Consider the following 14,733-nt stretch of genomic DNA (forward strand, 5'->3'; position numbering starts at 1 on the left):
TGCCAAAATGTAGATTTGAACCCATTTTAGTACAAGTGGTTACTTACTTTAATTGAGCTGCAGTGCTAGATGAGAATCATGCCATCTCTCTTTTTTTAAAGGGTTCATCTCACTGTAGAAATCATGGAGTTTGACACCACTTTAAGTGCTGTAGCTTCATCCTACAATCTATAGTTTTACAAGGTCTTTAGAATGCTGGTGCCTCACAAAACTATACTTCCCAGGATTCTGTAAGATGAAGCCATGGCAGTTCAAGTAGTGTCAAACTGTAGTATTTCTACAGTGTAGATACATTCCAGATACATCCTACAACAACTCTATGGAGTTTATCACACAAAGGAGATTGGGAGTTTATTCCGGAAAGACCACATAATTACCCAAAATGATTCCACACAATGTTGCACAAAACCCATCATTAAAATGGTGACAAAGAAGCATTAACGTTCATCTTTTTTACTTTCGGGGTTTCAGCGACTGCATTTCTGATATCACTTTATTTGCACAATTGCATGTGATAATCATTTGCACAACTACTCCTCATTTCCACTTTATTTGCAGGATGCTTTAAATGTGCTTTAATCTCTCTTTAATGCTGAAATTAGCCCCAGTGTGATCAGGTTGGTGGTACCTGGCCTACCGAGTTTGCCTGGTAGAAATGACGCAAGATATTGTTTCCGTTCATGTTTTAAGAATATAACCAAATTAATACAGTACATTGATTTCCTAATTGGGATGAAGAGAAGTTGAAGTTTAAAACATTTGAATGCATAAAAAAAAGCAAATCTGACATATTTGCCCATCCTAAGGCTGTCAGGGATGATGGGAATTGTAGCTCTTCACCTCTGGCTCGAACTCACCACCTTGTTACGCACCGGCACTGACCAGTTTTGGCCAGTGGATAAAGCTTTGCTCTAAAGCAGCAGAGTTACAGAGAATAGGCTGAAGACCCTGACAAACTCTCCAAGCCTTCTCACTCTTGCTTTTCCACAGAAGTCTTCACCCTTCTTCAGGATCCAGCTGGCTCTTGTAGCTTAACCCAAGACACCAGACAACTCAGTAGTCTTAAATAAAAGATCTACTTTATTCTACTATATACAGCTCCAAAACTATCCAATACTCCTCCACTACTACTACCCACAAAATACATTGGGATTCATAGCCATTATTATAGTCATTGCAAAATACCACCCACTCTTGTCAGTTTCCACCCAGTGGGCGTGTATAACCATTCTCATTGGTTCTCTTGGTTCATCCCATAATTAGTGATTTCATCATCTCAGCCTTGTTCACTTAACAATTCTCAGGTGTGTTCAATTATCCACTTTGCATTTCTGTCCTTGGCATTTAGGACTTGTTAATTATATTACCTTTTACACCTGTGTGGCTTCTAATTGCTTTTGCTGAGTCACCCTGACTCTCACATACATGTTTTACTTCTTTCACTGTATGTCCCATGTTGCTTTTCCTTAACAAAGGCCTCATCCCATCCTCTGAGGAAAGAAAAGAAAATGTCTTAGGGAGACCCTAAGAGAGACCCAGTGTGGTATAGTGGTTTGAGTGTTGGATTGTGACTCTGGAGACCATGGTTGAAATTGCCACTGAGCCATGAAACTCATTGGGTGGACATGGATGAGTCATATATTCTCAGCCTTAGAGGAAGGCAATAAAATCCAAACCACCTCTGAACAAATCTCACCAAGAAAACCCTTTGATAGGTTCACCTTACGATCACCAAAAGTCAGAAGTGATTTAGAATCATAGAGTTGGAAGTGACCACAAGGGCCATCCAGTCCAATCCTCTGCCATGCAGGAACTCACAATCGAAGCACCCCTAACAGATGGCCACCCAGTCTCTGTTTAAAGACCTCCAAAGAAGAAGACTCCACTACACTTCAAGGGAGTGCATTCCACTGTTGTGTGCCTTCCACTTGAAGGCACACAACAACAACAACAACAACAAAGGCCCTAAGAACAAGTGGATAAATTTGGCAGCTCCAGTACTAGGAAATCTTGGACTACAACTCCCTGAAGTTGGTAAATTGTCACCCCAAAAAAGTAACTTTTGCATGCTTTCCTTTGGATTTTTGAGTGTCTTGAGTCGAACTCTTCCAGTAAGTGGGATTTCATTTCTCAAACTCCGCTTCAATTTTTGTCCCTTTATGCTTATTTCCATTGCAACTCACTTACTACAGACCTGCTCTTACAGGTTCCAGTCTTACATAGTAATGTCCTTTTAAAAAAATATAACAGGTTGATGTATGTGTTTGTTTGTTTTCATATCCAGGTGAAGCTAGTAGATGGTACCAATCAGCCCATTGCCAACAAAACAATCACGATTACTGTAGGTGCCTTCAAGGCCAACTATACTACTGATGCCCTGGGACAAGCTGAGTTTTCCATAGACACCACTAATTTCACACATGAATCTATTAATGTCCAGGTGAGTGTTGCTGAAGGGGTAGTGCGGGGTGCAGACCATTACGAGTGACACCTTAAGCACGGGTGGCACCACTACTCCCCAAATGCCTGCCTTTTGGTAGAAATGGGTTGATGCATTTGCCTGCATCCTTTTAAAACCCTGGATATCATTGGAAGAGAAGGCATGAGTGGGGTGAGGCTCAGTGGGCAGATACAGGAGAAACATTGGGTTTTTAAAAAAGTTTTTAGTCTTTTTAAAAATCTTATTAAAAATATCACATCTTACCAAATTTTCACTTTTTAAACAAATTTTCACTTTAAGCACCTGAAACTATGTACATGTAATACAATTAGGCTGTGCTTATGATACTATAATTTAAAGGCACAGTTTTAATTTTACTAGTAGTTTATATCAAAGCTATTGCCATTACATTCAATGATATAAGGGACTTACGATTTATGATTAATGTCTACCTTCCCGTGAGGTCCCTGTTTGTCACTCAGTTCTGCTGTTTAGGTCAGAATGAGGTGCCCAGCCATGGTATTAATGCTGAAAGCCTCATTCTGACCTCAGAGCAGCTTGTGCCCACAGCGGTGGCACTGGGTGACAAATGGGGACCTGATAGGAACCAAGAGTGAAGACAGCCAACACCGTCACTGAGACAAGAGCTGCAATGCAGAGCAGAGCGTAGTATGAACCCTGGCAACAACTGCAAGGGAAGGAAATTCAGTAAATTCAGTAATTCAATAAATCCTTAAAACCTTTTGAGAGTCTTTGCACATTGCACCAACAAATCTAATCTTTGCAAACTGTTGCAAGCAAGCGGAGATTTGCACATCTCTTTCCTTCCTGTCCAGAGCTAAGCTCTCTACCCCACAAAGCTGAAGAATTTGCACCCTTGTCTCCCTTCCGAAATGTCTCATGGAAACAGGTCAGGTCCTGAAATCTGGCAACCTGATAAAATTATTGCTCAAGAAATAGTGGAATGGAAGAAATGCTGCCAAAAAGCAGGTCTGTCTTTGCAGCAACATTGCCAATTGTTGCTCAACACAGTGACCCTGTATTCGTCACACACACACACACGTATCTTGTTAAGCAACATTCAACAACATTATTATATGGACAGCTCTGCTATTTGAAAGCTTAAATGCAAAGAAGCAGGGGGGGAAGAATAGGGGCTTTTTCCTTTTTCCTCCCAGTCATATCATCTCTTCTGCTGTGCTCCAGCATTTTAAATGGATTTAGGCCATTTCTGCCAAAAGTCAGGTGTTTGGGGAGCAGTGGTATCATCCCTCTCTTAGGGGGATTATTGTACATAATAATGGGATTTGTACGTTGGTGAGGCATTAAGCCTGGTCTCTCATAAAGCTCAGGATTCTGTAGGATAGAGTCATGCTCTTAAACTGGTGTTGAACTGCTTTAATTCTACAGTGTGGATACTCTCTTAGAGGAGAATATAGAATATCATACTCATGGGGGTGTGAGCTGCTCATTAGAGAAGGTGCTTTGTTATTTGACAATCTAAATCATTTTTCCAACTTCTGAACATCCTCATTTATGATTGTCATCTTTTTCACCAGGCTCAATATAAAGCAGAAGCATCTTGTTATGACAGAAACTGGAAGTTTCCCATTCATCAATCTGCATATCAGAGGGCATCCTTGTTCTACTCACCAAGTCAAAGCTACATCCATATTTTAACTGTTTCTAAGACATTACAATGTGGAGAACACCATCCAGTCCAAGTGCGTTATGCTCTGAATCTGGAAGTCATCAAACAGGAGAAGATTGTTTTCCACTATTTGGTATGTCTGAATGGACCGAGCTTACTTTTGATAGTACAGTGGGTTCTTGTTACCCTCTGGGGTTTGGTTCCAGCAGGACCCCTCATGGATAACAAATCCTGTGGATGCTCAAGTCCCATTAAACACAATGGCATAGTAAAATGGTGTCCCTTATATAAAATGGAAAATCAAGGTTTGCTATTTGGAACTTATACTTTTGGAATATTTTTAAGCCGTGGATGCTAGGAGGGCCAGCTGCATGAGCTAAAAAGGTGGGAGAACATCTGAGACCTGCTTAGGAGGAATTACCATTCGGAGTGATAAAGTCCCTGATTCAAACTCAAAACTCTAATAGTAATATTTTAAAATTATGGTATATACTCATGTATAAGTCTAGAAATTTTAGTGAAAATTTTAGTGAAATTTTAATGACTTAGAAAGCCTGGGTCGACTTATCCATTGTTCAATATAAGTACTGTACTTGGGCCTTCAACAGACGTGAAGTACAGGCCATAACCCAGGTGCCTGTATTTATTGTTGATTTGGTGTATTGTTTGTTCTCATGTTTTGTTTTAGACTGTATTAATAAAATTTTAATTAAAAATAAGGTTGCAACCTTTAGAAAAAAACAGACGTAAAATGCTTGGGACTGGAAGTGTTTTGGATTTTGGAATACTTGTATTTGCACTTGTGTATGTAATGAGATATCTTAGAAATGAGACCCAAGTCAAAATACAGAATTCATTTATGATTTATAAAGTGTTTATACACTTAGCCTGAAGTTAATTTTATACAGTATTTTTAAATAATGTTTTGCATGAAACAAAGTTGGTATGCCATCAGAAAGCATCAGAAAGCAAAGGTGTCACTATCCCAGAGTTTTGGTTTTTGGAGTATTTCAGATTTTGGGATTCTGGATAAGAAAGATTCAACCTGTATTATTATTTTAAAATAATAATAATGAGAAAATAATAGAAGTATGCTATTGGTGTAAGAAGCAGCATTTTAAAGATTGGTTTTAAAGGAGAATCTCATATTTTAGAGATATTTTGCCAGAAATCTTTCAGCTTTTATGCGATCCAATTTAGCAATGGAAAGCAAGTCCCCAAAAGTAAAAAAAAGCAAGACACTGAGTTACTTTTTTAAATGTTGCTAATGAGTAATTCAGATACTTCAAGAATGAATGGGAAGTAATTACTATTTAAAAGTAACTTGCCAAGTTCTGGTATCAAATGGCCAAGCTCAGCCTGGATTTCACACATCCTTAGGACGTATTAGGGATCTGAGGGCAAAAGAAGGAGTTTTGGAGGGGTGCTAGGGGAGGTTTTAAGGACGATAAAAATGGCCTTGGCCTCTCCGTTATAATATGGTGACTTGCATAATCTCTGCTTTGACCTTCATTAGATATACATGAGATACATGACTTTCAGTTGCTGCTCCTTTCAATCTGAAGAGAGGGGTTTGTTGTATTGCCTTATATCAACTTTAAATAATGTTTACCTTTGGAATGTTTGTTTTACCTTACATCTTGGGTAATCCAAGCAAAGTCAGGGATGAATCCATTTGAAATCAATAGAATAAACAAGCTTCATATGGAATTTGTACTTCAGATTTAGCAGCCTATGTTTGGCTGCTAAACTGCATGTGAATTCAGGCTTGAAACCTGATGTTGGTGCCGATGTACACATTTAGCATTTAGGCCTTTAACTAATTTATTGTGGCATCTGTTTTGTGGATTATAGTTCACTTCTTCAGCTCCATCATGTATCAGCCTTAGTTGCACAGATAGGGTTGCACAGACTGAAAACTGGAGAGGGCTCTTGTAGTGATTTGAGTGTTGAACTATGACTCTGGAAACCAAGGTTTGAATTCCTGCTTGCCATAGACATCATCTGGCTTATCTTAGGCAAGTCACACTGTCTCAGCCTCAGAGAGAGGCAAAAGCAACCCCCTCCAGCAAATCCTGTTAAGAAAACATCATGATAAATTCATCTTTCGGGGCACCATAAGTCAGAAGCAACTTGAAGGCACTCAACAACAATAAGAAGAGGGCATTTCAGCAGCTATTTCTTGTTATAAATATAGGTAGCAAGCATCTCCTGCTGAAATTCCCCCTTCTGCACAATAATTAAAGGTACAGGAAACCTCTGCAATTTTCATTCTGTTAATCCTAGTGCTTGAAAGTATATTTGTATACTGGGGGAACTGGGATATTGTGAGTAGTGAGATCAGAGAGTATAGGAAATGAAAAAGATATCATCACTCACAATTCAATTGGAATTTGAATGTACGCAAAACAAACCCAGCATCCCTTTATGTAGGTAGGGACTAAGTGATAAAACAATCAACTTTGCAATACTGAGTTAATGAATGAAATGATATTTGAATGATTTCAAATAATTAAGTAGGGAGGGATACCGGAGGGCCAGTGTGGCATAGTATTTTGAGTGTTAGATTACAACTCTGCAGATCAGGGTTCAATTTCCCACTCATCCATGACACCCACTGGGTGACTATGGGCAAGTCACAGCCTCAGGGGAAGGCAATGGCAAACCTCCTCTGAACAAATCTTACCAAGAAAACCCCATAATAGGTTTGCCTTAGGGTCAACATAAGTCAGAAATGACTTGAAGGCACACAACAAGGGAGAGAGGCCATTTAACCTTTCTTAGCAGAAACTTCCAGAACCTGGATGTGGCCACCAAATATACTAAACATTGGGTTGTAAACAGGAGTTGCAGCTGTGGTTAGTGTGAGCAGGACACAGTGAATCTACTGTAAGGTTATATCAGTCTTTAAATGAGCTGTCTAAGGGGCTGAACAGGTTTCTAAAACTGATTGTTTTTAAGGAAAGGGTGTTTCAGAGGGAGCTGTATTGTTTTATAGGGTACTGTTTTAAAATCATTTTTAAAAATCATTTTAAGTGTATGTTTTACATTGTTGTAGTACTGTTAGAGGTTCAGTCTCCCTTAGCCAGATTTCTGAAATCAAAAAATACCCCAAAACCCAAAATGCCCCACATGGGTGGCTAAGATAGTGACACTTTTGCTTTCTGACAGGTCAGTGTACACAAACTTTGGCTGTATCCGCATTGTAGACATAATCCACATTGACCCCGCTTTAACTGTCATGGCTCAGTGATATGGATTTCTGAGAATTGTAGTTTTGTGAGATATTTAGCCTTCTCCATCAGAGAGCCCTAGTGCCACAGCAAAATAGATTATTTCTACAGTGCAGATGCAGCCTTTTTTCATGCACAAAATTATTTAAAATGTTATGTATAAAATTACCTTCAACTATGTCTATAAGATGTACACAAAACATACATGAATTTTATGTTTGGACTTGGGTCCCATCTCAATGATACACACACACACACACACACACACACACACACACACACACACACAATATATATATATATATATATATATACACACACACACACACACACATATAATATACATAATACAGGAGGAAATCCAAAACACTTCTGGTCCCAAGCATTTCTGAAAGGGGAGACCCAATCTGTAATAATAATTGATATAATATGGATGAATTAATATTAATCAATATAATTAAGAAGTATTAATATAATACAATAATGAAATTATTATTTAAAGTTCACCACAAGAACCACAATGGCGATGACAATCTGTTTTGGGGAATAAGGCTCAGTATTTTGCTCAGCTGCATATGCACTGCAGAAATAATCCAGGTTGATACCACCTGAACTGCCATTGGTTTAGTGCTGTGGAATTCTGGGAATTGTAGCTTTGTGAGGTATTTAGCCTTCTCTATCAGAGAGCTCTGGTGCCACAACAAACCACAAACCTCAGCATTCCAGAGGATAGAGCCATGGCAGTTAAAGTGGTGTCAACCTATATTATTTTTGCAGTGTGGGCGCAGTCTTGGTTACCTTCTTTGGAGTTCAATCCAAAACCCAGAGCAGATTCCTGCTGCCATAGAGCAACCATCAGCCAACAGTGGGCAATGACCAAATCTCTGCCAGACTTCTGCATCAATATCATACCCACTAGCTGTTTCCTTCTTCCCTGCAGGTGGCAGGTAAAGGGAGAATTGTGCAAGATGGGACCTACATTCTGCCAGAGACACACAGAGAAGGTAAACACTTCCCCTCCTCTTGCTGCTTTTTAGGATTAATACACCATAGTTGTACTCTGATATTTCTTTTGAAAGCTTTTTTTGGGGGGAATTATCCTTGCTTTCTAACTGGGTGCATATACTGACTATCATTTTTGAATCTTGGATTTGTACTTCTAGACCAATGTAGAATCTGTTTGGGTCTTTAAATAATTATTTCACTAAGTTTCTTCTGTTGACCTAAAAGATGATGCCTCTTTGCTTGTTGCTTGTTGCAAGGCTTTCTTCCAATTTATTGTTCTTAAGATACTTTAAATCTTTTTGTTGTATATGGGTTTCCTAGGCATGTAATATCATATTTAAGTTATTCTAGTGGCAAAGGCATTTTCAAAAGATAAAAATACAATTGGGAGACAGAAGAGAGAGAAATAATAATAGTAATAGTAATGATAGTAGTAGTATAGTAGTAGTAGTAGTAGTAATAGTTACTGCCAGTTTTTGATGTTTTCTTATTTCTGGGATGCAGAGAGAAGTGCACAGCAATGTGCCGCCTTGCCCTTGCTGTCTGTACCTCCTCACCAAAAATCAAGAAGGCTCTGTGGAGAACTGCACTGATTGCAAGAAAGCAGCCAATGTGGTTTTGCACAGAACTGGCTACTTCCTAAAGTTCTCAGAGTCATTCATTGTGGATGGACTGACCTGAGAAATCACCTGTGTTTCATTGTGCCTAATGGAAAGGCCAGCTCTGCTCCTATTCATTGCCTATTCTTATGAACTAGGATTGCCTCTTTCTGTTTAGTCCAGACAATGGCTGTGTGGCAACAGAGCTCAGTTGTTTCTTCCTCATCTGTGTTGGTCCCAAACATCTCTGCAGCCAGAGAAGTGAGTTTTCCTGAGGGGGAAAACAGAACCGGACAATTTTCTGCAAATAATATTATCTGCTTTACCATATCTTAAAATGTTATACAGTATTCAAACTCGTGCAAAGCCTGAAGTAGAAATTATTTTACTGGAATATTTCTAATGATGTGAAAACTGCTTATAGGTAGAGGCTAAATCTTCCTTATCCAAAATGTTTGGGTCTAGAAGAGTTTTGGATTTCAAGTGTGTGTGTATATACAGTGTTCCTGCACCATATGCAGCTTTCAGCTTATGCTGAAGCCACATGTGGGAAAAAGTGGCACGTGCGCCTGTGGCACATGCACCGCATGCACCCCATTATTTTCAATGGTCCTCGAGCATACACATTTTTTCCCTTACACAGGGAGGTCCAGAATGGATCCCCCGTATAAGGGAAGGGCCCACTGTGTGTGTACACACACACACACACACACAGTGATATCTTGGAGATGGTACCCAAAAAATGACCAGATTTTTAAAAACACTTTTTTAAATACATAAAGAGACCTTTACCTGATATATGTTATATTAACAATTTAACTTTTGTGGTGGTATAACTATTTTGCCTTCAGCTTCACTCACTCAAGCTCTGCGCTGCATATCAGTTCCATTTCAAGTTAGGAAAAATCTGATTCAGTCCTAGCGGGACATTCTCTTTTACTAAAGGATTTATTGCAGTAGAACAAGCCAGACAATAAAAGGATAAATGTGTCTGCATGCTTTTTGTGTGGAAAGTTTTCTATGGAAAAACATAGCATCTGAACATTTTCAGTAGAAAATTTTTCCAGCCTACATCTCTGGCAGCCAATATAGAAATGCAAGCAATTGGCCTTTGGGTCGGCTGGTTAGCAGAGCTCAACATTTCAGGCTTCCCAAAACTTGAGAATTTTATTTGCAAAACTGATGGCTGATGTGCTTCACTGTTTCCTCAGTTTGTACTCCTGGCCATCTTGGTTGCTGAAGCTCAGCTGAAAGAGACATGTTAGAATTAATTTTTTGTTTTTGTTTCTTGAAATTCTTTCATTACCAGCTAAAGGGATATTCTCTCTGGATATGACCTTCAACATCCATGCTGCTCCTCTGGCCCGTTTGCTACTATACACTATTCTGCCCAATGGAGAACTTGTGGCAGACTCTTACGAAATTAATATTGAAAACTGCTTCTTAAACAAGGTAAAGTTGACTAGGCCAAAGCAAGTGAAAGCCCTGGCCCCTGGAGCATAAGAAGACCACAAGCCTGGCTTTGCAGTTTCAGTCACCCCATGTGGCTTGTGACTCTTTTTCTAGTTAAAAAAAATTAATTGCCCAAATGAACAATCGCTCCCAGGAGCCCTCAGAAGCAATGGTTTGCCTTTTGAAAACTTTGCTGCCTCATCATCACTGACTGAATCTGGGGAAGCAACAGTCTTTGGACTTTCTTCCCAAGTGAAGATGTAATGGGTTTGTCTACATTACATATGAACCCTGAATCCCAGACTCATGCTGTGCTATTTACATTATGTTGGCTCCAAACCCTGAATTGTGTCTAGGCTGATTCACAACACCTGGACCTGATTCAGGGTTTCCATTCCTAGTCCTGCAATAAGAGACTTACCTTTTGCTCTGGGTTTTCCAGAAAACCCGGAGCAATACGTGGTGGCAACAGATGCCGTGCGGCTCCTGCAAGCATCCCAGCATGAGTCACTCTGAGGAGTTTATCACACTGGGGCTAATTTTGACATTAAAGAGAGATTAAAGTGCATTTAAAGCATCCGCAAATGAAGTGGAAATGATGAGTAATTGAATGATTATCACACTCAATTGTGCAAATGAAGTGATACTGAAAATGCATTGTTGCTGAAAATTTGAAAGTAAAAAGATGCATGTTAATGCTTTGTTGTGACCACTTTAATGGTGTGTTTTGTGCAACATCATGTGAAATCGTTTTACGTAATTACGCAGTTTCTCTGGGATATTCACAGGATAAATTCCCAATCTCCTTCGTGTGATAAATTCCTGAGTTGCTCTATGACACAAGACTGGGTACCTCATTCTGATATAAGAGTAACTTTTTGTCTGCAGTGGTAGCTGTAGCCAGCTTGTAGGGACTGCACAGGAAGACAGATACCCATCATTCACTAAAAACCTGCATCTGGTAAATGGGGGATTTGGAGGGAATCTGAGGCATCTGAATCTGAAGCCCAGGGCAGCCCAGAGAATTCTGGCAAATGTAGATGAGCCTAATAGGATGGACATCCAAGCTGACTATTTCAATTGAAACCTTGTATATTCTTTAATTTTATAGATTCTTTTGCTTATGTATGTTTTGGCTCATGTACAAGCATGCTGAACACATCTGCTTTTGAAACAAGTTAATAAAGACAAATTTAAAAATAAAAAAGGTGATGGGATTCTGCTAAGTGCAGGTACAAATCCCTCCAAATTCTGGGGCTGTTGGACAGTCTGGATAAGATGCCAAACCTAGAATTCATATTCTAGGAGAGACTACCTGGTGTCCTCTACTGTTTTATTCCCATTACGTCTTATCAGTTATTTTGGCCCCATTTTCTCCCATTGTGCTTTATCAATTATATTGTGCTTATAAAGGAATTTATCATAGCTCTCTTTGCTTCTCCCCCCTTTTCTTTGCAGGTGAAATTGTGGTTTACTGATCCCACAGGCTTGCCTTCCAGCGACACTCAGCTCCACCTTGCAGCCTCTGAAGGTTCTTTGTGTGCCATCCATGCTGTGGACAAGAGTGTCTTCCTCTTGAAACCTGAGGCTGAACTCTCTTCCCAAACGGTGAGATGGCTAAGGACTTTAACACATGCAGGTCTTAAACCACACTTGTAGCAAGAGACTAGCACCTTTGTCTCTACCTATTGAACAGAGTCACTTCTGATCTATTGCTGCTGTGCCTCTGAAACATTGTTAGAGGGCATTCAAAGATATAGCCGTGTTGATTTGTAGAAAGTATGTAGAGAGATCTTATAGCACCTTTGAGACTAACTGAAAGAAAAAAGTTGGCAGCATGAGCTTTCGTAGACTAAAGTCTACTTCCTCAAATGCAGATGTTAAGAGGCATCTTTTCTTTGATGGGAAAACCTGTCAATAAATAGCCAATCACGCTGCCACCCCATTACTCCACAAGTGCGATAGTGACAGTCCATGGCAATCCCAATATTGGGAAGTCACATGGTGTCATTTTCCTCTTTATTCCCTCTCCTCTTTCCCCTCACTATTCCCAGGCTGTGTGTTTTCTTACACACACACACACACACACACACACACACACACACACACACACTTTTCACTTTCTTTCCTTTCTTTTCCTCCTCCTTTTGTTCACTCAATTGTGTTTCCATAGTAATTTTGATTTTTTTAAAAAGAAAGGCATCCTGGTAGGGCATAGGGGAGGAAGGCAGTGCTAAGAGGAAATAAGGAAGAGAGCATGCAGGACCATCAGTGGCCACCATCACGCTATCAAAGTGAGGTGTGATAAAGAAAAACCCAAGTCTAGTATGGTTCTGTTCATGTAAATAAAGCAGTTGTGGCAAGTCTGAGATGAGACCAAGGCTGGTATAATAAATTCCTAAGTCACACCTGGGGCTGCATTCAAGGTGTAACATTTAGAGAGGCTGCCAGAATCTGTCGGCTACATCAGAGGAGAATTTTCATGTCATGCTGAATTGTGGCTGCTTTCCTTTCCTTAGGTCTATAACTTGCTGCCTGTGAAGATGCTCAGTGGCTATTATTATGAGAGCTGGAATGTAAAGGACCACGATGACATCCACTGTGTGCCCTACAAAACGATAGTTGTAGATGGTATTCGCTACCAGCCTGACACTTATTCACCTGAAAGCGGATATGCCTATACAATTATTGAGGTGAGCACTAGTGGGTCCTTGAAATGGCTTTGGGCTCCAAAAACTGGAAACTGGACCAAGGAGGTCAAGTAGTGGGCTTGGTGAAAAGAAAACATAGGTTGATATTCAACACTTGGAGAAGTTTGGCCACTGTATCCCCCAACAGGCTCCACAGCTAATCCTTGACCCAATAGCCCTGTTTAAATATTTGAAAGGATGTCATGTTGAAGAGGGAGCAAGCTTGTTTTCTGCTGCTCCAGAGAACAGGACCCGGAACAATGGATGCAAGCTAAAGGAAAAAAGATTCCACCTCAACATTAGGAGGAACTTCCTAACAGTAAGGGCTGTTCGACAGTGGAACAGACACCCTCAGAGAGTGGTGGAGTCTTCCTCCTTGGAGGTCTTCAAACAGAGGCTGGATGACCATCTGTCAGGGATGCTTTGATTTGGATTTCCTGCATGGCAGGGGGTTGGACTGGATGGCCCTAGTGGTCTCTTCCAACTCTACGATTCTATGATTCTGTGATTCTAATACTATGCCCTAAAAATATTTCCTTCTAGTCCACTTCACTGAATGGCAAGATGGCTTGATATAGGCCTGTTACAGACTGCCAAAATAAAGCTGCTTCGGGTCTCTTTGGAGGTATGCTGCTTAAATGATGCATGCATCCTAAGAATCCGGAAGCTGCACTCCGGTGCTTAGGAATGGAGTGTGGCTTTGGCGCGACCTCCGGACTCTTAGGACCCATGCATCATTTAAATAGCATACCTCCAAAGAGACCCGAAGCAGCTTTATTTTGGCCTGTCTGTAACAGGCCATAGCTATCTTAAAAGAGACCCAATATGGTGCAGTGGTTTGAGTGTAGGACTAGGACAATGGGGGTTAAGGGTTCAAAGTCTGCTCAGCTAGGGAAACCTTGTTGAATGGAGGCAAATCCCACCCTTTCAGGCTTGTCTACACTGGCCAAATGAGCCAGTTTCTCCCTGCCCTCACAGTGCTCTGTCTACCTGTCCATTCAGACTACCTTTTACCCCGGTTCAGAAACCAGATTAACCATGGGAAGTTCATATTGGCCCCGATTCTTCCACAAGCGAAATCACACCCGTTCAGAGGCAAATGCCCCTTGGTACGGGTCTTTTGAAAGCGGAGTTTTACCTGTATCTTTTGAGAAAAAACAGGTCCTGGCAAATATAAACTTCGCCCCGGTCATGATTGGGTCAAATTCAGGGGAGGGATTAAGTCAGAGGGAGGGCAGCGAGCGGAACATGCCTCCCTTGCAGGCAGCTTTTTCTCTCTCTCAATTTTTTCGTATTTTTATTTTTGACACATTATGCGAATGCTTTTTCTACAGGGCGATACATTTTGATAGAATGTGTCTGCTTGTGCTACATTTCCCTTTCGTTTGCTTGCTGCCAGCGCCTCACTTTGCAAGAGGCTTTTTTAAAAAAAAATTGTGTGTGTAATATGCGAATGCTACAATGTGAATGTTACAAATGTTTCCCTTTCAATTTGGCAAATTGATACAGAATGATTGTGCTACAGGCATTCTGGGGTCGCAAGTATGGAGCATGCAGAGATGGCATTCTGGGGTGAATTATTGTTGTTGTTGTTGTGATAGGAACGGGATGGCATGGGGGGGGAGGCAAGGGCTGTAGCATTTGGCTGGAAGCGAAGGAAAAG

At 40.4% G+C, this 14,733-nt stretch overlaps 2 protein-coding genes across 3 annotated transcripts in view; both read left to right on the forward strand.

Annotated features, from left to right (window-relative positions):
* The window catches only part of LOC121921898 (zinc finger protein 397-like), a 942,727-nt gene that overhangs the window by 162,926 nt on the left and 765,068 nt on the right, over window positions 1–14,733 (forward strand). The window lies entirely within an intron of this gene.
* The window catches only part of LOC121923630 (alpha-2-macroglobulin-like), an 82,203-nt gene that overhangs the window by 28,498 nt on the left and 38,972 nt on the right, over window positions 1–14,733 (forward strand). The window contains exons 11-17 of the mRNA XM_042454222.1: window positions 2,285–2,440; window positions 4,000–4,224; window positions 8,265–8,328; window positions 10,238–10,380; window positions 11,839–11,988; window positions 12,900–13,141; window positions 14,145–14,179. Coding sequence (XP_042310156.1) covers window positions 2,285–2,440; window positions 4,000–4,224; window positions 8,265–8,328; window positions 10,238–10,380; window positions 11,839–11,988; window positions 12,900–13,141; window positions 14,145–14,179 — 1,015 coding nt within the window. The remainder of the gene's footprint in view (window positions 1–2,284; window positions 2,441–3,999; window positions 4,225–8,264; window positions 8,329–10,237; window positions 10,381–11,838; window positions 11,989–12,899; window positions 13,142–14,144; window positions 14,180–14,733) is intronic.

Source organism: Sceloporus undulatus, chromosome 2 (assembly GCF_019175285.1).
Source record: "Sceloporus undulatus isolate JIND9_A2432 ecotype Alabama chromosome 2, SceUnd_v1.1, whole genome shotgun sequence".
NCBI lineage: Eukaryota > Metazoa > Chordata > Lepidosauria > Squamata > Phrynosomatidae > Sceloporus > Sceloporus undulatus.